Here is a 27,862-nt window from a genome sequence, read left to right on the forward strand (position 1 = left end):
AACCGTTCTTGTCTGTCAGTCATATAATGCAGGTCGATGGTCACTGTCTCAAAGAGCATGCACAGAGTCCAAATTAAAACAATTCCCTGTCGTCCAAATTAAACAATTCCCCATCGTAAGTACACATTGATGGCCTAAGACACGAAACGAGCGGTTTGTGTGAGAAAACGAACAGTATTTATATCGTTTTTAGCTCTTATACACAGCCACGTCCAAGTGATCTGAGAGCGCGGGCGGGTATAGATATATACAATAGAAGTCGCCTTGACTACGGCAGTTCATTGGAACGAAACCGTACGAAACTTTGAGACAGTGACCATCGACCTGCATTATATGACTGACAGACAAGAACGGTTTGACCTAAAAATATCAAATTTGAAACTACTGCGGAAAAAAAGACACCTCTTGGATGCCCTTGAGGTAAGCTAAAACATACCAAAATTTAATTTCAAAGTGAACTATCCCTTTAACAGTACTGTATTTAGTGTTACAGTAATTTTTCTGTTGAATGAAATACAGCAACTACTGGATAACTGTTGCCAGTAAGTTACTGTTAATTTGACAATACATTTTTTTACAGATAATCTCACATAGGCCTAAAACATGTTTAAAATGCAGTGTGACAGTCTGCTGCATAGAGAGTATAGTGGTGTCAAATTGCCCTATAGTTTCACTACCGTGTTAAACCTGTGGCATCTCACTGACCTCACAGGTTTGTGCTGTATTTATACCATATGCTGTTAAATGGTAATACCATGTAACCAACAAGGTCTGTAAAAGGGCAAAAATGTCTTTCCAACATGTAAAAACACAAAGAAATACAGAGAATGATCAATTTAGCTATTTTACAGTAATATTCAGCCTGATCAAGTTATTTCTACATTGACTGCAAATGTAATATTTAATTTCTCACATGGCTGCAATTATAAAACCTTGCAATTTTCAATATTAAAATAAACTAAATTACTTTAACTTTACAATAAGTTCTCATTTGTTAATAGTTAATGTATTAAATAACATGGACTAACAATGAACAATACTTTTGTTACAGTACTTATTCATCTTTATTAATGTTAGTTGATAAAAATCCAGCTGTTCATTGTTTGATCATGTTATGTCATAGTTCATTAACTAATGTTAACAAATACAACAATTGATTTTAATAATGTATTAGTAAATGCTGAAATGCATTTAACTAAGATTAACAAATGCTGTAGAAGTAGGTTTTGCTCATTCTTATTTCATGTTAACTAAAGTAGATAACTAATGTTAACTAATGGAAACCTTATTGTAAAGTGTTACCCAAAATTCTGATAACTTAGACATAGGTCAAGTCACCTTCATTTATATAGCACTTTTAACAATATAGATTGTTTCAAAGCAGCTTTACAGTGATAATAGGAAATTACAGTAACAGAGATATTTTTGGCTTTACAGCAGCTAGAATAAAGTTATTGTCCAGCTAAAGTTAGTTTGATTGATTGATTCACTTCCGTTGCAAAGATCATTAGTTATTAACTTAGGGGCCGCTAACACTACACCGTTCTAACAGAAAACACTCAACACTCACACTGGGTCCCCCTGGCCTGCTCATCTGCACAAAACAGTGCCTGGTGGCTCGACAACTCAAACCCTGAAATAGATTCCAAGGTGCAAGCCTTGAAATAATAATAATAATAATAATAAAAGGTTATCTCTGCGCAAACCTCAAAAACGCAAACCTGCGAAAACGCAGACGGCGTGCACATGCGCATCACGTGCTTAGTCTATAGGTATGATGTTTGAATATGTGCACAGTTGTGTAGTCCTTACAAACCAACCCTCAACAAACTACCTGTCTGGCCTTAAAAAATTATAATAAAGAATTATTTATCGCTTCCGCATAGCCACGTGAACTGGAATTATCCTGACAACGTTTTATCTGTACAGAGGTAAAGTACAGAGTATAGTGTGCATTAAAATAAAACACATGGCATCTGGCTATAGAACAAGCTGATTTGAAATCCACTTGTAAATATGAATCAAATTACAAATATTTTTTATAATTTTTTTCTTTTTAAATAGTTGACTGTTATTATTAAGTTTAATGATTGCCATTAAAATATCAGGAGGCAATAACAGTCAACAATAATTAATAATTGCCCCAACCCAAATGGTTTTCAATGGTTTCATTTTCCTGCCATCATCATTGTGGACCTAATGTAGATAAGGAATGAAATTAAGCACATTTTATATAATAAATATACTCGCATATTAATTAAAGGTTTTCAATTTACTTCAAAAACCAGAAATTGTCGCTCATGAACAAAAGTCGCCTGAAGAGGTTGCTATAGCAACAGCACATTACACGAGCGCTTGTAGATATCATACATCAAAAGCATTACAAAAAACTTGAATGGTTTGTTGAAAAAATATATGTATTTAAGTTAGTGGAGGGTTAACTAAAAGGTTAGACGTTAGACGATTAGAGGAGCCAAAAGTAAATTGTATCTGCCCAAAAATAATATCAAAGATTGTGCACCAAAAATGACTGACTGTCGGAATCCCTTTAAAGTCTTTGTATAACTCTCACGCTAAGGTTAACTGTACTGATTCAAGAAAAAGTGTTTATCCATGAAATTCAAGCATCTGAGCGGAGCGCAGAGTTGCGCGCTGATCCTCCACTGGTTCAAGATCATTGCACAGTTGCGCACTCGACTCCGCTCTGGCATTGCTACCAGCCTCAGTCACTCCTAAACACTCCCCTTCGTGGGAGGCAACATTAGACACCGGGAGAACTTAAGTACTTCGTTGATGTCTCATATCGTTCGTTTCGCTGAATGAATCCTACACATATTCAAGGTGTTTTCTTATACGCACCAAATAAAAACTGTGTGACACAAGGACGCCCCGCTGTCGCGACGTTAACAGGTAGCCAAAGGGAACTGACAGCGCTGATTGATTTGTTATTGATATCCAAGAAACCCAGAATACTCTTGAAAGTCATCGATCTGGAAGGAGGGTATCTTTCTCACGGATTTGATGGATGTTTGATCGGTTGGTGATGCCCATTTATATAATCGACCGCAAATTTCCAGAGACACCTGGTGAGTCTGTGAAGCATGCTGCACATGGCTTAGAAACATGGTGTGCTGACTTAGATTTTTCATTAATGCACTGGTTGGGAAATTATTAAAGTTGTTATTCTCTGGTTTTAATTAGTAACAGTTGTTGTCATGTCCTTATAATATATTAAGTTGCTCACTGCTCTAAAAGTATCGACAGCATACTGAATGTTTTTAAGTAATTTACTGCCTTTAAATAGCATCTCAGATATATAAAAATATAGTACATCTAAAATTAAATGCATACATAACATGACTGCTGCATGTTCCTTGGCAATTTGACTTCTTTCATTCATGTGACATGTTTGTTAATACCTGTCACCTACATTATACTTTTTTTTTTTTTTTTTACCGTTCAGTCAGAAATGTATAACACATCGCAAAATTAAATGTGAAGCACCAAGATAACTGTTGATACAGTACAAACAACCCAACTAGTGTAACACATAAAGCAAAATAATGACCCTAAAAACAGTGTTTGTTAGAGATTTTGTTAAAAAAAAAAAAAAATCTAATTTTGGAAAGCCTTTAGAAGTATATTGAAATCGTTAAAGATTTACGTTTGATCAGACATGATGTTTATGCCTTGTTTTCACACCTGTAGCTCATTTCTAATTTAGTAAAGTGATGGTTTTACAACTCCGCCCTGAATGGTAATCAACTGATGAATTATCATGAATTAATCTAAATTGTAAAAATGAGTCGTCAGTCATGTTTTGCATATTTGGAGACCTTATATAACATGGATGTGATTTCATGCACAGGTTGTCCCCGATAAATGTTAAAATGTAAAGCAACATCTACCTACTTGTGAGGACATAGAGATGGAGAAAAGTACATGACTAAGATAGAACAGTGGTGACATCTCACTGAACCATGATAAGTCATGGGATCATTAGTGTTTCTGCTCAGATCAGAACAATATGCTCAACCCATGGTGATAGACTTTTACAAACAGTTTTTCCAAAACATCAAAGAATGGAAAACTCCATGACAGAAGAATCAAGAATCAGCATGTTATGTTTAAAGAAAATGTATGTCCCAATTTTTTTTTTAACTCATGAATGTTTTACAATCAATCAGGTTGTAAAATTAAGAATACATTATTATTGTACAGTAGATATTTTGTACATTTTGAATCAAATCTAACAGCACAATATTTAAAGCTAAAGGCATTTTTAAATTAAAATAATAACTAAATATATAGAAATAACTATGAATAAGCCATATGTTGATTTCTCTGAAAATTATTGATTATATGATTTACTGCACAACAAATTATGTTTAGTTCAGATGGCCATATCTGTGGCCTTATTAAAGTCATCTAGATCCCCCTTTGCATACCCCATTGCACATGGTACCAATTATTTTATAAAAAATAAAATACAAATAAAAATGTCACACCACATGGCATGCAACAGCAAGCATAAAGTTCTGAGAAGCTTCAGTATATAAATGTATAAAATCAACGGAGGCTCAGTAAAAAAAACAAAACAAAAAACACACACTTCTACCTACATTTTTGCAAAACTCCAAAAAAGTAAAAAGTGAAACACCAACAACCTTTATTCCTTTTACACAAATTATGATTACATGGACAGATTATTGTTATTAATAAAGTCTTGTTTTCACATAGTTCTGTTATGACCTCAAAACACTTTTACCATAGTGCATGATTTGTAAACTAATACATCTTAATATTTACATCACATCACCAGCTCCATATGTATGGCTTTTCTGACAAAGCAAACTTGCTCGGTAGCTCGCCTGCTACGACATTGTAAATAGAGCATTGTAAATAGAGCCACAATAAAAGAGCACAAACACTAAGCACAAACACAATGAAGCTAAATTTGAAGTAGAAGTTCATCTGTTTCTAATAAAACTGAATGTGCTTATAGCACCTCACTGAACATTTCACTTTGAAGAATCAAACATATAAGAAGCAATGTAAAATCATTTTGTTAAAAATCCAATTCCATTTACTCAGGTTTAATGTTAGTTAGCGAACAAGCAAGATAACTAGCAAGTTTAGATTCAAGATGAATGGTGTGCTCAATTCCTTTTGAGTTTGATTTGGGTGCTCTTCGGTCCAAGGTAGAACATCTAAGAGGCAGTGTAGAGAAATATGTGGAGTTCTAGAAATCAATACGAAGCCAGGCCACGCAAGTGAACGGGTACATTTTACTTTATTACCACTTCTTAGACACATACACACTCGTGCTCATACTTCTCTCTTTCTACCCTTTTTCATTCGTCTTTTCTATTAACAACTACTTCCCCCTAGTGGTCTCAGTAAGTATTGCACCGGATAACAGGACACCACATCACCCCCATTACGTAAAACAATTTCACGTAGTAACACTTAACTCAAAACAGTACTAGATTACCATATGAAAACGTAAGCATAACCTTTTGCCTTATTACAACTAAGTTCCTTTACAGTTGTTAAACATCTGTAATTACATTAGTTAATTCTCAATTTAACGTCTTCATAATTCCAACAGAATTACAGAATCATAACATGACTATATTCAATCTCCATCTGCGCTATACCTACATACAGTCAGTAATATAACCACTGTATGCTCTTATTTAGTCTCATAGTCTTTCAACCAAAAAGGTTGTTTGCACTGTCGAACTGAACGTTTTCCTGTGCTCTGTTCAGTGTTCGGAACATTTGCAACGGAGACATCAGCAGACTGATCTGAGGTCGGCTTCCAGACCTCTGGAACTAAAGACAAGTGAGAAGAGTGCCACAGTCGTCCATCTGCCAGTCTGTATGTGCTTGGGCCCACTTGCTTCTCTATTTCCACTGGCTGTGTGAACTTTGAATGTCCTTTGGGAACATGCATTGGTTTACGTATGCGCACTCTATTGCCCACCTGAAATGTAGACACCCGAGCCCCTCGTTTCGCATCAGAGTATTGCTTCATTTTGTTTTGACGAATTGACACTCGTTGTCTAACTTCCTGGTCCCCTGTGTAACTGGAGTGAGATGTGAACACCGTAAGTTTGGTTCTCATTTTCCTGCCGTACAACAGTTCAAACGGTGAAACACCAGTCATTGCATGTGGAGTAGAACGATACGTTTGCAAAAAGTCCAAAACTGTTTGTTTCCACGGTTGTTTTTGCAAAATGGCCATTTGCACACAGTCCTTAAGAACCTTGTTGAACCTTTCCACAGCTCCATTAGCCGCAGGATGGTATAAAGATGTTTTGGTGTGTGCAATATTTCGTTCGTCCAGGAAAGCGGTAAAGGCTGAAGAAATAAGTTGTGGTCCATTATCTGTTACCAGACACTCAGGGTTTCCATGCCTACTGAAAACCGAATTCAGGAATCCAGTGACGACAGCTGTCGTAATGGAAGGCGTAAACGCCACTTCAGGCCATTTTGAGTAATAGTCGGTCAGAGTAATGGCATATTTACAGTCATGAGCAGCTGTCTCAAAAGGTCCTACTATGTCCAAACCTAACTTTAACCATGGGCCGTCAGGAAGAGGAACCGGCTGTAATGGAGAAGCAGTAGTCTTTGCCGTCCTGTCTGACTCCTGACACAACGAACATGCTGCAATCTGGGTTTGAACCATAGCATCTATTCCTGGAAACCAGCTCACGCAACCGCTGCTTGGTCCTTACTATGCCTTGATGATTCTCATGTGCTAAAGTGACCATGGTTCTACGCAATGTCACTGGCAACGTCGGGCCGCGGGCCGGGTTCGGGCAGATAATTCATGTGTCAGGTTACATCGGGTCCGGGCTTTAAAAGCCACAGGCCGGGTCGGGTCGGGTTGTAATTTTCAGGCCCGTTGAGAACTCTAACTGTGTCTACTGTCTATTAATGTAGATTGTCTGTCATCAGTAGCGGTTTTTGGCACGGGCGAACTGGGCAATCGCCCGGGGCGGCATTTTTGGGGGGGCGGCGCCGCCGGCACGAGCAAAAAAAAAAAAAAAAAAAGTAAAAAAAAAATGCATCTGCGCCGCGAAGCGGTTTTCTATTATCTATCATTTCACTGTGTGGGGAATTGGCAAATTTGCGCCCCCTGCAGCTGCAGGCGCCCCTGCTTGCTGAGAAGATGCCGTGTACAGAAGCTGTTTGTTTGAGAAGGGGAAAGGGGAGGGGGCGCGGAGGCGCGGGCGCGGATGACAGTTCACCTCTGTACGCGGTAAACCAATCACAACAGACTGAGCTGTCTGGCCAATCAGAGCAGAGTAGCTTGTGGAAAGGCGGAATTTAGAGAGATTGATTCATCTGACGAGTCATTTGAGAATCATTGTAAATGTGGTGATGTGCAAATGTATATTATGAGGAAATTAAACCGTTTTTTTTTACCTTTGATGCATGTAAACCTGTTGTAGGAGACTCCACAACAACATTAGGAAACTTTAAAATAGCATAATAGGGGCACTTTAAGATGGAAGTGTAAACTGTGTAGTTTAGCTGTATAAACATAACAGTTTTTGAGGGCTGTTATACGGATTACACAAGCCATGTGGAGGGTATGAGGATGTGTTTTGTCTTAACAGACATGCTTAGAGGATTCACCATTGCTGTGCCAGCAGCAAAGCAGACAGCAGATATTATGGCCAGCACTGTGATTCACCATGGCAGTGCCAAAAAGGAATCAAACAGAAGCTCTTACAGTAAAAGCAGTACTGAAGCACTACATTTGCATTATGGTTGACCCTCACAGTGGCACTCCGACCTAGAATCTTTGAAGCTAGTGCGAGGCAACATTAGATTGCTAATTAGATTGTCAAGTCTTTTGCCACCCTCAGGGTGATTGTCACTGTGAAAGATCTATGAGATTTGATCATTTACTACCAATTACTTAGATGTTGTGATCTTTGTTTCTAAAAAAAAAAAAAAAAAACATGGAAAATGCACTCACTCTAGTTGAGGATGGCTGATCATTACTAGTGGCTTATTATAATTAAAAGAAACCCATTAAACCCTTAAAGACCGATACGGCCGCCCGCGGCATAAAATAACTATCGTTCTAAAATGTTTAAAGGTCCCATGACATGAAATTTTCACTTTCTGAGGTTTTTTAACATTAATATGAGTTCCCCTAGCCTGTATATGGTCCCCAAGTTTCTAAAAATTTCAATCGGTGTAAATCGAGCTTTTGCTATCTTTCTCTGCCTTTGAGAAAATGGAGGCTCATACGCGCTGATCTTGAATCTCCTCCTTATGACGTCATAAGGAGGAAATGTTACCTCCCCGGTCTCTGCTTTGCCCGCCCAGAGAATATTTTCCGCCCATGAGAAAATGCGCTAGGAAGTAGGAACGCGCGCGATTTTAGTTTGTCCACGAGAGATATCATGGCTTTTGAGCGAGCGAAGCATAACAATTGCTCAATAATTGGATGTACAAATGAACACCGAAGGGTCAATACAGAGCTGGGCTTGCTGAACGTCTGAAACTAAAGTCTGGATCACTCTCTTTGGCTCAGCTACACACCTCGGACAAGTAAGTCAACTAATGATATATAAGTGTTTTGCTTTACTGTTTATGGTTACCTAGATTTTACACGTAGAATGTGGCTGTAACATTAGCTATGCAGCTATGCAGTTTATGTGTGTGAATACACACACTGTAACGCGAGTGTTGTACACGTCTTTGTTATTTGGATAACCGTTTTCCTGTTGGTTATATGGCGCGCGCGATATCCGCATTTCAAGATCGCAGAGCTTGATGTAATTGTAATAAGATAAATACAGACGTTACAGATCTCTCATGAAAAGGCAACAGTAGGTTAGCGTTAGCTACATGATAATAACTGTAAACCATCCGAATAAAGTACCGTTTCCAGACATAATATTTTAAACAAACCATTCGGAAACGTCCTGCTGGAGCCGCTGAGTTGCAACTTCTTCATCCGTTGCTTCTCCATCTGGATCAGATTCTGGGTCAAACTGAAATGCTTGAAAGACTGCGTGTCTTCGTGCCATTGCTATATCCAACGTAAACATGCATGCCACGTTACCGTTGCGCAAGATGGTCAAGGCCACACCCACCCTCCACCTTGCGCCGCCTTTCTCCTCCTCATTAGTATTTAAAGCTACAGACACCGAAACGGCCTGTCTGAAGGAAGCTCATTCTGGGACTGGCTTGTAGTGGCTATAATTCTGCACCGAGGCTGAATTTTTGGAAAGAGATTTCAGATACAGTACTAGGGACCACTAAGGCCTATATTAAAGCCTACAAAAAGTAGCATGTCATGGGACCTTTAATAACTTTTGAGTCGTTAATCCAATCTGTATGCTTTAAAATGCACCGTAAAGATGAGATTCTCAGCTTTCCTGTGCTATCACGGGTGTCTCTATTGGTCATTCAGTGGCTCCGTAGTGCCGGTGATTGCGTCATCAAAATCTGCAGCAGTGATTCGTCAAGGAAACACATGTGGTTTCTTTCTCTGAGCCAAACAGGAACGATTGTTGATGCTTAGTCCCACCCCCATGCCCAGATTCGTCCAAACGGTCATCAACTCAACCAACAAACATAGTGATTGGTGATTTTAACAACCAATCACATTTCTTTATACATTTTTAACAAACGCAATGCATTGAAAACTATGCATGAAAACTAACGGATGCAAAGTTTTTGACCATAGCGCAAAACACGAAAGAGCGCAAAACATGAAAGAGCATAAAACACGAAAGAGCATGAGTATGTAAAAAAAACAGCAGTACAAATCGGAGGATGTGTTAGAATTGATTTTTTTTAAACGAGTCGTTAGACCTGGTGGAATCTTCCGATTCAGAAGATTGTTTGAATCATTTGCACTGTTTATTTATATTTAGTTTGTGAAGATTATTTGCACTATTTGTTCATTAGCACTCAGTATATTACCCTCAATGAACCATTTCTTCATTTGCACTGTTTATTTCTTTTTGTATTTAGTTTGTGAAGATTATTTGAACCATTTGTTCATTTACACTCTATATTGTATTGTTAGTATTTATATTGCACAGTTGTCACTACTTGTTATATTGTTTGCATTTGTTGTTCATGTTCAAATTATAATATCATTCTGAAGAAAAATGTTTGCTTCAGTGTTCTGTTGTTGTAATATAACAACTTTTCTATTTACTTTACTTCCTGAACTTATTTGGACACATCTACATTGTCAGTAAATGTAATACACCTGTTTTTACTCAAAAACGCCTAGAATAATATTATAATAAATGGCTATAACTTGCTGAGGGATTGTTACATGTAGACAAAATTTCATCTGGAAGTCTAAAACAACCAAGTCTAACTTTCTAAAAGAAAAAAACAAAACTTCAGGAAGTTCTGTTTGAGTTCACACTGAAAACACCACATTTTTTGCTGCCGTTTTTCTTAAAATCCTGTTAATTTCATAAATTCTCTGACAAAAGAAATGTAAAACTGGGACTTTAAATGAGCTAGCTGGAAACTTTAGGTTCTCCTGTTTAAAATGATATATGGCACTTGATGCTTGCTGCTAGAATGGGTTAGAAAAACAAAGAAAAGTACAGGTGAGTCAGGCGCCCCAAAAATGTTCTAGGTCTTTAAGGGTTAAGCCACCCATGCTTCCTGTCAATATTTAACATAGGCTTGGTTTGTAATTGTATAGCGGACAGTGATGAAGATATTTTTGTTCCACAGCTGTCAAAGGAGATGCATGGCTACTTTTAAATCAGTGGTTCTCAACCTGTTTGACTCCAAGGGCCATATTGTCCACAACAATATTTAAAGATTACATGACTTTTCCTGTTGTTTGTGGTCTACTGGATAAAGTTAAAGGATAAAATAAAAATAATAATTCTTGTGATTTTTTTTAGACTTTGGCATAACTAGCTAAATGCATATTCATTATATAATTGTTATGCTAATTACACTATATATATATATATATATACTAACTCATACTATTTTTATATTTACTATATAACTCACCCCATTGGTTTTTGAATTAGTAGAGTAGTTTGCATATTAATCTGGGACATAAGAAGGTATTTTAACCTAAAAATTACAAATATCTCCTTTAATTACATAGGCTGTTTAGCTGCTGTAACTTCCTGTATTAAAAATATGATTTCTTAAATTTAGTAGGCTATACGTTTGGTGTGTGAACACATCAGCTGTGCTGGAAGAGATTAGCCTGATAGGCCTTCCTGTTTTTAAGTCCTTCAGGGAGATGCAGAACCCCCGCTAAGGTGGGTTAGTTCCCTGCTGATGTACTGTCAGACGATATCCGATCAAGGGGTCCTGGGACTCTCCATGTGTGTCAGGATTATGCCTGGTGTGGCAAGTGATGCATCTGTCACTATCTCTTGCATTCTCCCTCCCCTTTTACAATAATCTAACTTTACTCCCTGCCTGAGTGTCTTAGATGAATTTGGAAAGTCAAAGCTGGCGAAGACACCCTTTTTTTCTGATTTTCTCCAGACCTGTTGCAGTAACAAGAAACAGTTTTGCCTTGAGCTCTGATCATGTCCTCAGTGGGGAGTCAGAGGACATAGATAAGCTGTCACATAGCCACTTAGGCTAATATCAGGGACCAGGGCTAGATAAATGTCTTTGTACTGTACATCACTGCAGATGTGCCTTATGTTATCTAAAATTAGTAAAAATGTTACCCACCAGATAAACTCAAGATGCAGATTAGTTAGTCTTAGAATATCAATAAAGGGAGGGTAATGTCTCCCTTAAAATATAGTGAAGTAAATAAGAGAATTATGTTGACATAATGAGATGTCGCATTTCATTCCTTCAGATAAGACGTTAAATCGAGGTCCTGACTCTCTGTGGTCACAAAAAATCCCAGGATGTCTTTTGAAACATATTTACATTTAGTCATTTAGCAGACACTTTTATCCAAAGCAACACTGTAAAATCCGATTAGTTCAGCTTACTCAAAAAAAGCATGCAAACCGATTGCACTTAAAAAACTAAGTAACGTGAAATAGGAATAGTATGTAGTACTAACAAGTGCATGTCTAGTAGTGTACACTTACAAGAGAGTTCTAGTAACTTAAAACTAATTTGTATAGTATACTTGATCATTTACTTTAGATGTACTCATTTATGCTAGTTGTGTTAACTCTGATGTTTTCTGCATACAACTTGGAATTACTGAGTTTACTTTACTTCAAAAGCAATCCAGTTTACTTGTTAAAACCATGCAAACCGATTGCACTTAAAATAGCAAGTAAGCTTTACTCCAATAACTTAAGTGCTATCAATCATGTATTATATATCATTGAGAATACTTTCACAATTTTACAAAGATAACATTTACAACTGGACAAATAAATCTAAGGCAATGATACAGTTCAAAGGTAAATTTATTGTATTTGTTTTCTTAACAACTGACACAGGGGTGGTCCACACAAGTTTGCATTGGGGTATACAATTTATGTAGTCACTTTAGTTTTTTTTGTTTTTTTTAAAACAAAAAAACAGAAACACGTTATAAGGTTCATTAGTTAACATTAGTCAGTGTATTAACTAACATGAACTAACAATGAGCAATACATTTGTTACAGTATTTATTAATCTTTGTTAATGTTAGTTAATAAAAATACAGCTATTCATTGTTCATGTTAGTTTACAGTGCATTAACTAATGTTAACAAATACAACCTTTGATTTTAATAACGTATTAGTAAATGTATATAAAATCTGAATCAAAATAAATATATTTAAAACCATACCCTGACTCTACTACATTCTCAACAAACAGCTTTAACAATTCAATACATAACAATTACTCACTTTAATCAATAATAATTCGAAGACCAAACTTGGTATATAGAAGTGCAAAAAAAGTGGCTACATTCATTAGCCTAAACGATGAAAAAGCAATGTCTCTGACACACATACGCTGAATGAATACGCTGACAGCATCTTAAAGGGTTAGTTCACCCAAAAAATTTAATTCTGTCAGTAATTACTCACCCTCAAGTTGTTCCAACTCCGTAAGACTTTCGTTCATCTTCGGAACACAAATGAAGATATCTGATGAAATCTGAGAGCTGTCTGTCCCTCCATAGACTGCAATGTCATTGCAACTTTCAAGGCCCAGAAAGGTAGTAAAGACATCGTTAAAATAGTCCATGTGACTACAGTACTTCAACCTTAATGTTATGAAGCGACAAGAATACTTTTCGTGTGTAAAAACTCCACCATTACGACATTATTCAATAATCTCTTCTCTTCCACTTCATTCACCTATGCTGTTGACGTAGTGTAAAGTGCTTCTGGGTTCTACGTCAGAACGTAGGCTTATTATTGGCTGACGCTGGTCATGTGTGATGCTAGCCAATAATAAGCCTACGTTCTAACGTAGAACCCAGAAGCACTGGGCTGTTTACACTATGTCAACAGGCAGCGTAGGAGAATGACGTGGAAGAGAAGAGATTGTTGAATAATGTCATTATTTGGGGGGTTTTTGCGCACAAAAAGTATTATCGTCGCTTCATAATATTAAGGTTGAACTACTGTAGTCACATGGACTATTGTAACAATATTTTTACTACCTTTCTGGGCCTTGAAAGTTGCAATGACGTTACGGTCATTGGGGGGTAGAAAGCTCTCAGATTTCATCAAAAATATCTTTATTTGTGTTTTGAAGATGAACAAAGGTCTTACAGGTTTTGAATGACATGAAGGTGAGTAATTACTGACAGAATTTTCATTTTTGGGTGAACTAACCCTTTAACTTGCATGAACTAATGGGTAGACAATTTTAAACAAATGGCTTCGTTTCCCTTTTATTTTGCACATTTGATTACTCAACAGGAGATTTTTTAGAGATTACAGTTTTGGTGGGAGTTTGTTCTGTCCCAACCCAAGCATCAATTTCTGAATGAAGTTAAAAGTATTTTTCAAGTCTTTTGGGTAATCCAAATTTAAAGCATAAGAATGACCAAAATAGATTCAAATTGTCTGAGGCAGGTTCTGCAGATTATCCATTACAATACCTCTCTCAACAATGATGTCAGTAGACACTGGGCAAAGTTCTTCCTCATCAATGACAGTCAGCACCCCAACAGATAGTTGTGCCCAGGCTTCTTTAACATCACATACCTGAATGAAACCAAAAAATAAAAATATTACAACAGGGAAAAGTGAAAAGGCTTGATTAATTGACAGTTATCTGCCCTGAATACACTGCCTTTAATTAAAATGTCCCATTAAGTTTATATAATTTATATATTTTTTTATTTTATGCCGACTCTTAGGGATAGTTCACCCAAAAATGAAAATTAGCACATGATTTACTCACCCTCAAGTTATCCTGTGTGTATATTACATTTTTCTTTCAGATGAATACAATCAGAGTTATGTAAAAGAAAATGTCCTGTCTTATCCAAGCTTTACAATGCAAGTGAATGGCCGTATATTGATGGATAGATGCACTTTTATCATGGATGGATGCATTCTGATGGACTTAAAAAAATATACAGCCATTCACTGCCATTATCAAGCTTGGATGAGACAGGACATTTTCTAATATAACTCTGATTGTACAACAGCTAGATAGATTGTAAGCAAAACCATGATCAACTCAGAATAATAATAAAAAATTAAGGCTGCAGTAAACTCACCCCTGTATTAATTTGCTGCATAAGCTCATCTAATTTCTCTCCAATGCTTCTTGAAGACTTGAAGATTGTGACAAAGCGTGGTGTGTAGCGATCCACAGCACCATAAAAGTTACTCTGCAGTCTGCAGATCTGTGGGGACTATCCTGTTAAACTCTGAAAACACCTACAACACAGGCCAAAAAAAAAAAAAAGGCATGGGACAGTGTGGAAATCTTTTCAATGCATGGTCAGGCCAACAGGCCAATTCTAAAGCCAAACCTAAACAGAATGTGGTTTCTCATGGTGGAAACGGTATGAATAAGTACTTACTTGTCTCTCTGTAAAAAGAGCTGGCCACTGCTCCATCTGCATCCACAATTTCACGTCTTTGCATTGAGAAGGTCTGGTCCATCTTTGATGCAATGAGAGTTCCACTAGGGTAACATCACTAGGGATAACATCACTTTACATTACTAAGTTTCTCATCTTGTTAAAAAATGGCTAATTTTATCAGCAGTGATAAAGCATTTGAGTTTGAGTAAAAAAAAAAAAAAAAAAAACTTTTACAGTGCTTGCATGCATTACAATCTGAATTTACTCAATTTAAAAAATAATAGTTTAATGCTGTTGTGAAATCACAAATACTGTCAAAAAGCATCACATACTTCATCTCTGCATAAGCTGCAGGTTACATTTAACTGTAACTTAGATGTGCGCCATTTCACCAGATTTGGAACCTTAAAGGGATAGTTCACCCAAAAATGAAAATTCTGTCATCGTTTACTCACCCTCAAGTTGTTCCAAACCTGTATGAGTTTCTTTGTTCTGCTGAACACAAAGGAAGATATTTGGAAGAATGTTTGTAATCAACAGATCTCGGTCCCCATTGACTTCCATAGTAGGAAAAAAATATACTATGGTAGTCAATGGGGACCGAGATCTGTTTGGTTACAAACATTCTTCCAAATATCTTCCTTTGTGTTCAGCAGAACAAAGAAACTCATACAGGTTTGGAACAACTTGAGAGTGAGTAAACGATGACAGAATTTTCATTTTTGGGTGAACTATCCCTTTAATAATTTAAACCAATGCCAGAGGAGAATGCATCAGTGAGAATGGTAAAATAGAAAACCATAATTCTTACATTTGGGACAAATAAATCGGTTTTCAGGCATTCCAGGAACTGTTATGGTACCTGATAGTTTTATGCGCAAAAAAACAACAACAGGCCAAACCATATTCTTCAAGCTCCGAATATCACAATTATTTGGTAGACATTAAGGAGATCAGTAAAAATTAGCGACAGACAGTTAAAAAAAACATTCACACAAAAGTCGCATACTTGATTACTCACCTTATTATTATTATGCCAAAAACGTAGGCAGTCTGTCAAAGTCTTTCCACATCTGCAAAATTGGCGCCGAAAATGAAATACGCACAGAATCTATTGTGCATGCTCTCACAAGTGTCGCTTCTTCTTCTTCTTTGTTTTTTCTGCACATTAGGCACGCTTTAATGTACTGCTGCCACTCACTGGTTTAGTAACGTCATTGCATCCTTTGTTGTTACTTGCTTATTTCAAGTAAGCGTCACTCAAACGATTGAGTAACTTGTAATTTTCACCCTGCAATTGACTGTAACTCAACAAAACCTAGTAAGAAGTACGTATTTTATATTGCTGAGTAAAGTTTACTAAGTATATGTGAGTCAGGAAAGCTATTGGATTTTACAGTGAACTTACAAATTAGGACTAAATTAAGTGAGTCATCGTGAAGAGGCAAAAACAATGCAAGAAGTGCACAAAATACAAAGTGCAGGCATTGCCCAGAGTAGCATAAGCCAGACAAGGGAGTATTAAGGGAAAAGGAAATAAAAAAAAATTAAGAGGTTAAGTGCTCACGGAAGAGATGAGTTTTAAGTTGTCTTTTTAATGTTGTCAGGGATTCTGCATTTCGGATGAGGGTGGGGAGATCATTCCACCAGCATGGAACCGAGAATGAGATTGTTCTCGAGAGTGATTTTTTGGCTGAACGTCGCTCACTGACTGATCGTAGGCTTCTGGTAGGGATGTAGACTCGTAGGAGTGAGTGAAAGTAGGAGGGAGCTGAGCCTGTGATTGATCTGTAAGCAAGCGTCAATGCCTTGAACTTGATGCGAGCAGCGAGTGGTAGCCAGTGCAGAGAGATGAACAGAGGAGTGACGTGGGCCCTTTTGGGCTCGTTGAAGACGAGACGAGCTGCAGTGTTCTGAATCATGTTTAGTTGCACGTGATGGAAGTCCAGCCAGAAGAGCATTGCAGTAGTCCAGCCTAGATATGACCAGGGCCTGGTCGAGAAGTTGTGTTGCATGCTCAGTTAGGAAAGGCCTGATCTTCCTGATGTTGTGCAGTGCAAACCGGCATGATCGAGTTGTCTTTGTAATTTGGTCTGTGAAGGTCAGCTGATCATCAAGTATTATTCAAAGATTTCTGACCGACCTTGATGGGGTGATTGATGATGAATCTAGCTGGATGGTGAAGTCGTGTTGTAGAGACGGATTGGCAGGGAGGACGAGAAGCTCAGTCTTTGCCAGGTTGATGTTGCAGGTGATGTTCCTTCATCCATGCTGAGATGTCTGCCAGACAGCTTGAGATCCGTGCCGTTATTGTGGGATCATCTGGTTGAAATGAGAGGAAGAGCTGTGTGTCATCAGCATAGCAATGGTAAGAGAAACCATGTGCCTGTATGATGTGTCCCAGTGATGTGGTGTAAATGGAGAAGAGGAGGGGTCCAAGAACTGAACCCTGAGGAACCCCTGTGGTCAGTTGATGTGCTTTGGATACCTCGCCTCTCCATGCGACCCTGAAGGATTTATCTGTGAGATTGGACTCAAACCAGTGGAGAGGAGTACCTGTGATGCCCAGAGATGAGAGGGTGGACAGAAGGATCTGATGATTCACAGTGTCAAAGGCAGCAGACATATTCAGGAGAATGAGAACTGAAGATTTGGAAGCAGCTTTTGCGGTCCGTAGGGCTTCTGTGACCGACAGCAATGCATTGCGGTTGAATGCCCTTTCTTGAAGCCAGATTGGTTGACATCCAGCTGGTTGTTCAGAGACAGGAAGGATGTTATTTGGTTGAAAGGAACTCGTTCAATTGTTTTCGCAATGAATGGTAGGAGAGAGACAGGTCTGTAATTCTCTACAAGTGATGTGTTTAATGTTGTTTTTTAAACAGTGGAGTTACCTGAGCCTGCTTGAATGCAGTAGGGAAAATGCCAGTATGCAGGGATGAGTTGATGATGTGTGTGAGTGCTGGTAGAAGTGTGGGAGAGTTGGCTTGTGAAGGGATGGGGTCTAGAGGGCAGGTGGTAGGATGACTGGAGAGGAGAAGTTTAGATGCTTCTTCCTCGATTAGTGGAGAGGAGGAGAGAAGAATATTGGCTGTGGGAGAGGTTGGTCTGGGTTCCTGTGTGTGTGGAGCTGAGAACTGACTGCTGATAGTTGTTGTTTTGTTGGTAAAGAAGTTAGCAAAATCATCAGCAGTTAACGAGGAGGTGAGTGGTGGTGGTGGTGGACAGAGGAGAGAGTTGAATGTCTTGAAAAGTGATTGTGTGTTGGAGACACTGTTGATCTTGTTGTGGAAATATGAAGATTTTGCAGCATGAACATCCATAGAAAAGGAAGAGAGCAGAGATTGATACATACTCAGGTCAGATGTGTCTTTTGATTTGCGCCATTTCCTCTCTGCTGCCCTGAGTTCGGTCCGGTGTTCACGAAGAACTTCAGATAACCAGGGGTTAGAGGGAGTAGAGCGTGCTGGCCTGGAGATATTGTCTAAAGAAGATGTTAAAATGGAGCATAAGGTATACCGTTGCAGTATTCACATCCAGAGATGAGAATTGTGAGGGTGAGGGAAGAAAAGATGACAAAGATGGGAGGGAGAAAGTGAGCTCAGGTTTCGTCTGAAAGTAACTGGTAGGGGGGTTGGTGGTGCACGGGTAGAGAGTTGTAGTTTGAAAGTAATGAGAAAATGATCTGAAACGTGGAGAGGTTTCACCAAAATGTTGTCTGTGATGCAGTTGCATGTGTAAACCAGGTCCAGTTGGTGCCTGATTTTTGAGTACCTGTGGTGATGAGCCGTTTGAGATCGAATGAGGCTAGGAGAGAGATGAAGTCTATTGCATACGGCTTCTCTAGATGAATGTTGAAATCACCAAAGACTAGAAGTAGGGTGCCATCCTCAGGGAAAGAGGACAGCAGCACATCCAGCTCCTCTACAAAGCTTCCCAGTTGACCCGGGGGGCGATATATGACTACAATATGGATCTTAACCCCCTGAGGTCGGCTGCGAGGAAGAATTCACCTTTTCCTCAGAGAAAGATTGCAACTCGGACGACGAACGACAGCATTTTCAAGAGCGAACTGATCCCGCCAAGGATACAAGTTCGGAGTAAGTTGTTTACTGTTATATAATTCCTTTTCTGATAATATGGAACTCATATGAATTTTCTGACTATATTTTGCCTAGTTTTGGCTAGCTTTTGACATCTTACAGGAACGATTGCCTTACAATATTCCTAACATTCATGTATATGCTCAAGTGTAAACTTTTTTAAATGTGATATTGCTCTTTAAACATATTTGTATATTAAATATATTTCACTCAGTTTTGATTAGCTTATGACACTGATTAAAATGCTAAAATACTGCCTTATGCGGAATGTAGCTTGTTTGCGAATATCTGCTTAGGTTATATAATGTGATTTAGTGCAAATATATTTCAGCCTCTGGTAAAATATGTGATACTGTCTAAATACATTATATTTTTATATAAATGTTCGGTTTTGGTTTGCCTTTGACACTGCTTATGCTTCAATACTGCCTTATGCACAGATGTTTGTGAATACAGGTGTATATTTTTTAAATGTAGCGATGTGTCGTTCGGGAACGATCCGTTCATTGCGTCTGTCACTAAATGCGTGCGGTCTATATGGCCTATCAACAGATACTCGCGGTGACGCGGTCTACGGACCATCAATAGATATTTATCCGTCCTATGGCCTATCAACAGATATATACATTGTGTGTCCATAACCATCAATTGCTCATCAGTTTACTTTGAATAATGTATGCTAACAGTTTTATTTTGTTGTTGTTGTTTTTAGGAATGTGTCTGCATCAAGCTCTCCTTCTCCAGCACCGCAGAGGGGAACGCAGGTGTTGTTCAGTTCTCAGTGCGATAGAGAATCATACTGAGTAAGTGCATAGACGTAATATTTTACAGATGAAATGTAGCCTAATTGTGTTTACATCATCATAATATAAAAGTAGCCTACCTATTCTTGTGTGAAATGACAAAAAACTTGTCTTTTTTATCCATGGCCATTAGTGATTGATAATGATAATACAATTTCTTTAATTGTGTTATCAGCATGCTCACGTGTTTTTTTTTGTTTTTTTTCAGATGTGACAATGAACTTGTCCAAGCACCTGTCCCGAAGAGAGCCAAGGCTAACCAGCAGGCCTACCATCCATCCTGCTTATACAGGAGACACTGCGCAGAGGAGGGTGAAAACCATAGACTGTAAAAAATATGGACAAAGCGTCTGTGACGTCACCCATAGACTTCTGAAGAACGGTTTTGAGGCCGTTTATGGGGGGTATGGGCGGCGCCATATTTCAATACAAATGTTCAGAAAGGATAACTTACAGGTATGATGTGTTGTGTCAGATCATGGCTGAGACGTCAAATTTCAGGAATTCCACTCGGCGCAGCCTATGCTCGTTGTCAGCTGTCAATCAAGCTGTCAATCGCACCCTTATTTGTCATACATTTTATTTCTAAATACGATCTAAACTAACGAGTTAGAAAAAAATTCACCCCCCGCACAGTTGTCAGGCACTCGGAACCTATCGAAAAATACAATAAAAATCCATGGGACCAACCTGTAAAAACATGAATTTATGCTGTGAAAACGGACATTTTAACATGGGGGTGTATGGACATTTGCTCCCTTTTGGGACCTTCCCCTAGCGGATTTTCGATGTATTGCAGTTTTTCGCACTTCCGGGTAGGCTTCATTTTTCAGATTAGAATGTTGCCGCTTGGTGAAAACACAAGATACATGGAGGACAAAGACATTTCCATGTCCTGCTCCTGTGACTAGAGCCCTGCACGGGCCTCAAATCTAGGCCCGAGCCCAGCCCTGGCCCAAGACGCTCAGGCCCTAGCCCGACCCGTGTCCGACAGCTTATCAGAATTATCAGCCCAAGTCCGACCCGAGCCCGTTTTTTTTTTTTTTTTTTTTCACAGCAGCAGTTTGCCCTATTTTCAGCCATTAAAATATGTCCGTTTTGTTAGTTATGTTTCTTTTGTTTTCATTTCTTTATTAAGTTCATTTAGACAAATGTTTGGAGCATTTAAAAAAAAAAAAATCAACGCTAATACTTTACTTGGCTACAATAAAATCCAAAGATATAAAACACTTCAAGCATATCACACAGACAGTTAGTCTGATGTTTATTTATTAAACCACAGTGAGTAAAAATTTTTTTAAATACTGAGGCAGGCTCAGGCTGCTCGCAACAGCGCTTGCAAACGAAATGAGCAATAGCCAATCTAAACAAATTAAATTAAATAAATCAAAAACAAACTTGCAGGTTATCTTACCTCAAAAATGCACCACAGAACATGGCCATTCTTTTTTCCAGTAGTTTCCAACAGTTAAATGAAAATAAAGTCCAATCAAACGAAAAGTTAGAACAGTCTCTTACAGAGCATCGTGGAGAAAAAGAATAGCATCCACAGTGGAAGATTTTAACCCAGTCCTCTCTTCTATCACTCTGCGATTTTTCTCTTAATATTCTCCATTATTTGCACATGAGGTGAATCGTTGGTTGCGCTGACGGGAAACCTTCTGTGTGCGTGCGTGCGTGCGTGCGTGAGACTGTCATGTCAATCATGTCAGTGTAATTATAAGATTATGAAAGTTATGAGGTTATTAAATGTCTTTCTATGTTTGTTTTTCTATCGTCGACGTCAACTTCTCATATTTTTTTAATGTCTAAAAATATAAAAAGAAGGATAACCCAAAAAAGGCCAGTGGCCCGGCCCGCATGTGACTATGACGTGAAAATTGGCCCGAAGCCCGGCCCTAGGGGCGTAAAAAAGTCGGGGCCCGTCGGGCTCGGGCTGAAATGCAGGGCTTTACCTGTGACTGCATACAACAAACACATTGACCTGTCTGATCAGCTGTTACAGTACTACACAACACAGCACAAAACCATGAAGTGGTACAGTAAGATTTTTCTACACTTCTTGAACATTGCTTCCACCAACTCTTTCATTGTGCACAAAGAGCTACATGGTAACTTGTCCCATAAGGAGTTTATGGAGCAACTTATAACAGAGCTCTGTGGTGTGTCACAGAGAACGGCAATGATTTTTAAATCAATGTTGGAACCGTTGTGCTGCTTAATATATTTTTTTATAACCTGTGATAGTTTTTTCAGGATTCTTTGAATAAAAATATATTTTTTAATAAAAAAAACAAGTTTGGTCTTTTTTTCTTTCTTTTTTGGAAAGGATGTATGAAGTGATAGTAATAACTTTAAGTCTTTACATTGTTAGGAAAGATTTCTATTTTAAATAAATGCTGTTCTTTTTAACTTTTTATTCATCAGTGAATCATTCTTAGTTCATCATTCTTTGTTCAGGCTGCCTCACAGCACCTTGATGGGCCATTAGCTATTGGGGGAGTGTCTTTAGTCACACCCCTGGTGTGAATTACATTAATATTCATGGCCCACGCATACAGCAGTGCTGACACAAAAACTGACATGCAAAATTAAAATCGTTATATTGTTGTTTGTGAAAGAGTGGTCAGAATGATTTTCACATCATTTTGTAGAAAAAATTCTAGCCTACAAGAATAGTCATTCAAAAGTCTTGTGGAGAACTATTCAGTATGTGTTAAATGGCCTTATTGCATTGACAATGTTTTTCCCAAAACGTACTAACCACGCATAATATGTTTTTTCTATAAAATGCAAACATATATTATTGTAGCAGAGTTTGTGCTGAATACAGCTAAATTACATGTTGGCCAATGGTATGTTGTAGCTGAAATAAGCACAAATGTCAGGGCATGTCAAAACATCTCAAGGGCCCCAAAAACACCTCAGGCCCCAGAGGGTTAATTGGAGTTGTAAGTGTAATGGCATGATATTCAAACGAGTTGTTATTGCATAGAGAAGAGAGAGTTGAGTATTTCCAATTGTTAGAAATGAGAAGAACTGTACCCCCACCCCTCCCAGACTGGCGAGGGGTGTGAGAGAAAGAGAAGTTGTTAGAGAGAGCAGCAGGGGTTGCTGAGTCTTCTGGACAAATCCAGGGGCCGGTTGCATAACCTCTAAGACTAGTCTTACAAGTTAGACATCAATTTATTTTCTTTGAGATGGTTCATAGCTTTTTCAAATCAGTTACATAAAAACGTAGATAAGCCTACTTTGATACCGAAAACTAAGACTGACTGCCCCTGACTAACTGCTAGTAGGTCATACTAGAACTTAAGACACTGTCTTAACATTATGGCTATGTTTATGCAACCGTCCGCAGGTCTCAGTCAAGCCCAAGATACTAAGAGCAGAATGAGATGCAAAGGCTGGAATAAAGTCAGCTTTATTGACTGCTGACTGACAATTCCATTGACCCACAGAAAGAGAGAGAGGTGTATGTGAGGATGAGAGAATGGGACGCAGATAAGCAGTATTGCGCTGCCTTCTGTGCGTGATGAAAGAGCGATGTCGAGAGACAACAGGAATGTATTGAAAGCACATGTTGTAAGGAAAATAGGAGAAAGGTTGGAAAGGAAGATAATTAAGTGCCTTACTGGTGTCCTTGCTTGGTGGAGTCGCACAGGTAGAGTCGATGGTCTTTACACGAGAAGGATGAACACGAGAGCTGAACGCTTCCGCGACAGCGTGCACACTACATAGATATAATGTTTTCAAACGTTTGAGTGAGGACAGCTGCCTCGGCCCTCGAAATTAGCACAGCAAATGCGAATGTCCCGAAAATGGGAGAAATTGAAACTAGCTGTTTGACAGAGCTACACTTAAAGGCAGGGTAGGTAGGATTTTTAAAAAAAAAAAAAAAACATTCCAAATTTGTTTAAACTGTCTTTATATACCAATACATAATTAAAATGTAAGTACTCTGAAAAAGAGAGTATAAAAATCGAGTGTCTGTAGACCTTTCACGACTGTTGTAAACACAGCTAATTATTTCCATTCACTCCACCCCCTCCCTTCTGGGCTCCTTCCAAAGCCACGCCCCCAAAACACATGAACGCACGACGCCAAACGCTCAGGCTCAGTTGGAAGACGCATTTATTTACCTGAGACGAGTGGAGAGGAAGGAGCGCACAGTGCATGCAGTGACATCATGTCAGAATCACATGTAATAAAATACCTAACTTTATCACTATAAATATAAACAAATAAGATGGCTTTTAGTACTCACTATCAAGCTAGCATATCGATACTGGTAAAGTTTAAAATATATTTAGTTTGATTCGGTAACGAGCTATATTTACAGGTAACGAGCTATATTTATAAGGCAAAGCTAAAAACAGGTTGCATTGATACACGTTTTTCCATTACCATCAGTTACACTGTGATGAAGGTGAATTTCGTGTAAGATTCATAACATATACGGTGTTTTGCATGTAAGAGTTTCCATGATGAAAACATTGTTGACTCTGATGAGGACTAACGTTACACTCCGGTGTCGGTTCGAGGACAGGTCCGGGGTCGAGGGCGAAGCAGAGGAGGTCGTTCAAGAGTGCGGGCAACCAGGGTCCGAGGAAGTAGTTTTTGCCTTGTTTGCCTTCGCTGCCTGCATATGCAGGTGCTTTGAATTTTGAATGCTCTTTCTCTGCCATAATTTTACTCTTCGTAGGTTCCGCGCCTCTCTTGCACTCCTCAAATCAAACGGGTGCGCGCGCATATGGGCAGATCTTGTAGCAACAGTGGTGGTAGCCATGGTTGCGAGAGTGAGTGACAGTCACCCAAACCAATCAATTGTTTCGTCCCGGATGGAAATAATGAGCTGTGTTTATTGCAGATTAAAAGGTCTACAGTCACTCGATTTTTATATTCTCTTTTTCAGAGCACTTACATTTTAATTATGTATTGGTATATAAAGACAGTTTAAACAAATTTGAAAAAAAGTTTTTTTTATAAAAATCCTACCTACCCTACCTTTAAGTGCAATAAAATTCAAACTGCAACACTGATCAGACGCGGCTGTTATTTTAAATACGAACGCGTCTAATTAAAATACAGATTTTTGCGAATCTAAAATTAAAAAATAAGCAGAGAATCGAAAATAGCCTTACCTTGTGACAAATAATAAACTGAGCAACAGGAGAACTGGATATTAATAACCACAAACAACCTGGATTTTATGCTTCTAAATGAAACCTGGCTTGAAGACAGCTGCAGTGCAACAATCCTCAATGAAACATCCCCTCCTAACTTTACTTTTATGAGTGTCTGCAGAGCTGTTAAGAGAGGTGGGGGTCTAGCTGCTCTTTTTAAAGATATCCATCAATGTAAGCAAATATCATTTGGGAATTACCCGTCTTTCGAATATCTGGGTATTGTGTTAAAAGGTGCTCCACGCATTTTACTTATTATTTACAGGCCTCCAAAATACTCTCCAGCCTTTGCTGAGGACTTTATAGAACTGTTATCAACAATTACCTCAGAGTTTGACTGTTTTGCCATTGCTGAAGATTAACATTCACATAGATAATGCAGAAACCAATATGGCAAAAGAAATCAAAACTGTTTTAAAAACTTTTGATCTGACTCAGCATGTACATGGACCCACACACAATCGTGGACACACTCTAGATTTACTTATCAGTAAGGGTCTAAACATTTCATTGATTGTTATTAAGGATGTAGCACTGTCTGATCATTTCTGTATTTTCTTTGATATATTGATCTCTCCTGCCATTGAAGCTAGATCTGTGTCTGTCAAGAAGAGATGCTTAAATGAGAACACTAGTGTACTATTTATGAAGGCTATATCCTTAACACCAAGCATATCTGCTGACTCTGTTGATTTTCTCCTTGATTCTTTTAACTCAAAAGTTGTAATTGATGATATTGCTCTTCTCCTTGATTCTTTTAACTCAAAAGTTGTAATTGATGATATTGCTCCTGTGAAAGTCAGGAAGAAGAATGGCAGACAAAAAGCACCTTGGAGAAACTCAACAGCGGTGCACAATATGAAAAGACAATGCAGAAAAGCAGAGCGCATGTGGCGGAAGACAAAACTTGTAGTCCATTATAACATCTACAAAGACAGCTTTCATGCTTTCAATATGGAACTAGGCAAAGCTAGACAGACTTTCTTCTCAAATATTATAAACAGCAATTTAAACAACACACACACTCTTTTTGCTACTGTAGAGAGACTGACAAACCGAGACTGACAAACTGGCCCAAGCCAGATTCCCAGTGAAATGCTCTTAGACAGCAAGTGCAGTGAGTTTCCTTCTTTCTTCTCTGAGAAAATCAATAATATCAGAAAGGTGATCAGCATATCCTTGAGTTGCGCTTGGGTCAGACAGATCAGACCACCTGAGAAAGTAGTTACTATGTCTAATTTCAAAGAAATTGATGGCAAAATTTTGGAAGAAACCATACAGCACCTTAAAACATCAACCTGCGCTCTTAACACACTTCCCACCTCTTTTTTCAAAAGTGTGTTAAACAGTTTAGAAGCAGATCTTCTAGAAGTGGTAAATGCCTCACTTCTCTCTGGGAGTTTTCCAAACTCCCTGAAAACTGCAGTTGTCAAGCCCCTCCTGAAAAAGAGCAATCTGGATAAGACCATATTAAGCAACTATAGACCGATCTCAAATCTTCCTTTCATAGGCAAGATCATTGAAAAAGTTGTCTTCAATCAGCTGAACAAATTCTTAGGCTCGAATGGATACTTTGACCATTTTCAATCTGGTTTCCAACCGCACCACAGCACAGAGATAGCGCTCATAAAGATAATAAACGATATTCGCTTAAATACTGATTCAGGCAAATTATCAGTGCTGGTACTACTCGACCTCAGTGCTGCATTTGACACTGTCGATCACAACATACTTCTTGACAGGCTGGAAAACTGGGTGGGGCTTTCTGGGATAGTCCTAAAATGGTTCAGGTCATAATTAGATGGGAGAGGTTATTATGTGAGTATAGGAGACCATAAGTCTGAGTGGACATCCATGACATGTCCACAGTCCCTCAAGGCTCAATTCTTGCGGCACTCCTGTTCAACCTGTATATGCTCCCAATGAGCCAAATAATGAGAAAGAACCAAATTGCTTACCACAGCTATGCAGACGACACACAGATCTACTTAGCCCTATCGCCTAACGATTACAGCCGCATTGACTCCCTCTGCCAATGCATTGATGAAGTCAACAGTTGGATGTGCCAAAACTTTCTTCAGTTAAACAAAGACAAAACTGAAGTCATTGCGTTTGGAAACAAAGATGAAGTTCTCAAGGTGAACGCATACCTTCACTCTAGGGGTCAAACAACTAAAAATCAAGTCAGGAATCTTGGTGTGACACTAGAGTCAGACCTTAGTTTCAGTAGTCATGTCAAAGCAATAACTAAATCAGTATACTATCATCTGAAAAATATTGCAAGAATTAGATGCTTTGTTTCCAGACAAGACTTAGAGAAACTTGTGCATGCTTTCATCACCAGCAGGGTGGATTATTGTAATGGACTCCTCACTGGCCTTCCCAAAAAGACCATAAGACAGTTGCAGCTCATACAGAACGCTGCCGCCAGGATTCTGAGCAGAACCAGAAAATATGACCATTTCACACCAGTCCTCAGGTCTTTACACTGGCTCCCAGTTAGATTTAGGATTGATTTTAAAGTATTATTACTGGTATATAAATCATTCAATGGCCTAGGACCTCAATACATTGCAGATATGCTCACTGAATATAAACCCAACAGATCACTCAGATCATTAGGATCATATCAGCTAGAAATACCAAGGGTTCACTCTAAACATGGCGAGTCCGCTTTTAGCTATTATGCCAGCCGCAGCTGGAACCAGCTTCCATAAGAGATCAGATGTGCTCCTACAGTGGTCACATTCAAATCCAGACTCAAAACACATCTGT

General features: G+C 38.5%; 1 protein-coding gene and 1 long non-coding RNA gene across 9 annotated transcripts in view; one reads left to right on the forward strand and one right to left on the reverse strand.

The window, feature by feature from the left end:
* The first annotated feature begins 2,733 nt into the window (after window positions 1-2,733).
* LOC309508356 (neprilysin-like) overlaps window positions 2,734-27,862 on the forward strand; it is a 159,058-nt gene continuing 133,929 nt past the window's right edge. For 4 of the 7 annotated variants that reach the window (XR_014209446.1, XM_082182946.1, XM_082182949.1 and 1 more), the window contains exon 1: window positions 2,737-3,086. Coding sequence is in view for 6 of the 7 variants with exons in the window: in XM_082182946.1 (XP_082039072.1) it covers window positions 3,026-3,086 (61 nt within the window). In the remaining variant the exon portion in view is untranslated. Of the gene's footprint in view, window positions 3,087-27,862 lie in introns of all 7 variants that reach the window. The other 3 variants (XM_082182952.1, XM_082182953.1, XM_082182947.1) reach the window with 3 other exon arrangements.
* On the reverse strand, window positions 13,808-16,393 carry LOC309508229. Of its 2 annotated transcripts, none has more exons than XR_014209428.1 (3): window positions 14,996-15,401; window positions 14,687-14,849; window positions 13,808-14,165 (listed from the first exon to the last, which is right to left on the reverse strand). It is a non-coding gene; the product is annotated as an uncharacterized lncRNA (long non-coding RNA). The 2 variants fall into 2 exon arrangements; XR_014209429.1 differs by lacking the exon at window positions 13,808-14,165 and adding an exon at window positions 16,020-16,393 and having other exon boundaries at window positions 14,175-14,849; window positions 14,996-15,113.

This window comes from Leuciscus leuciscus, assembly GCF_965113295.1.
Source record: "Leuciscus leuciscus genome assembly, chromosome: 10".
NCBI classification, from domain to species: domain Eukaryota; kingdom Metazoa; phylum Chordata; class Actinopteri; order Cypriniformes; family Leuciscidae; genus Leuciscus; species Leuciscus leuciscus.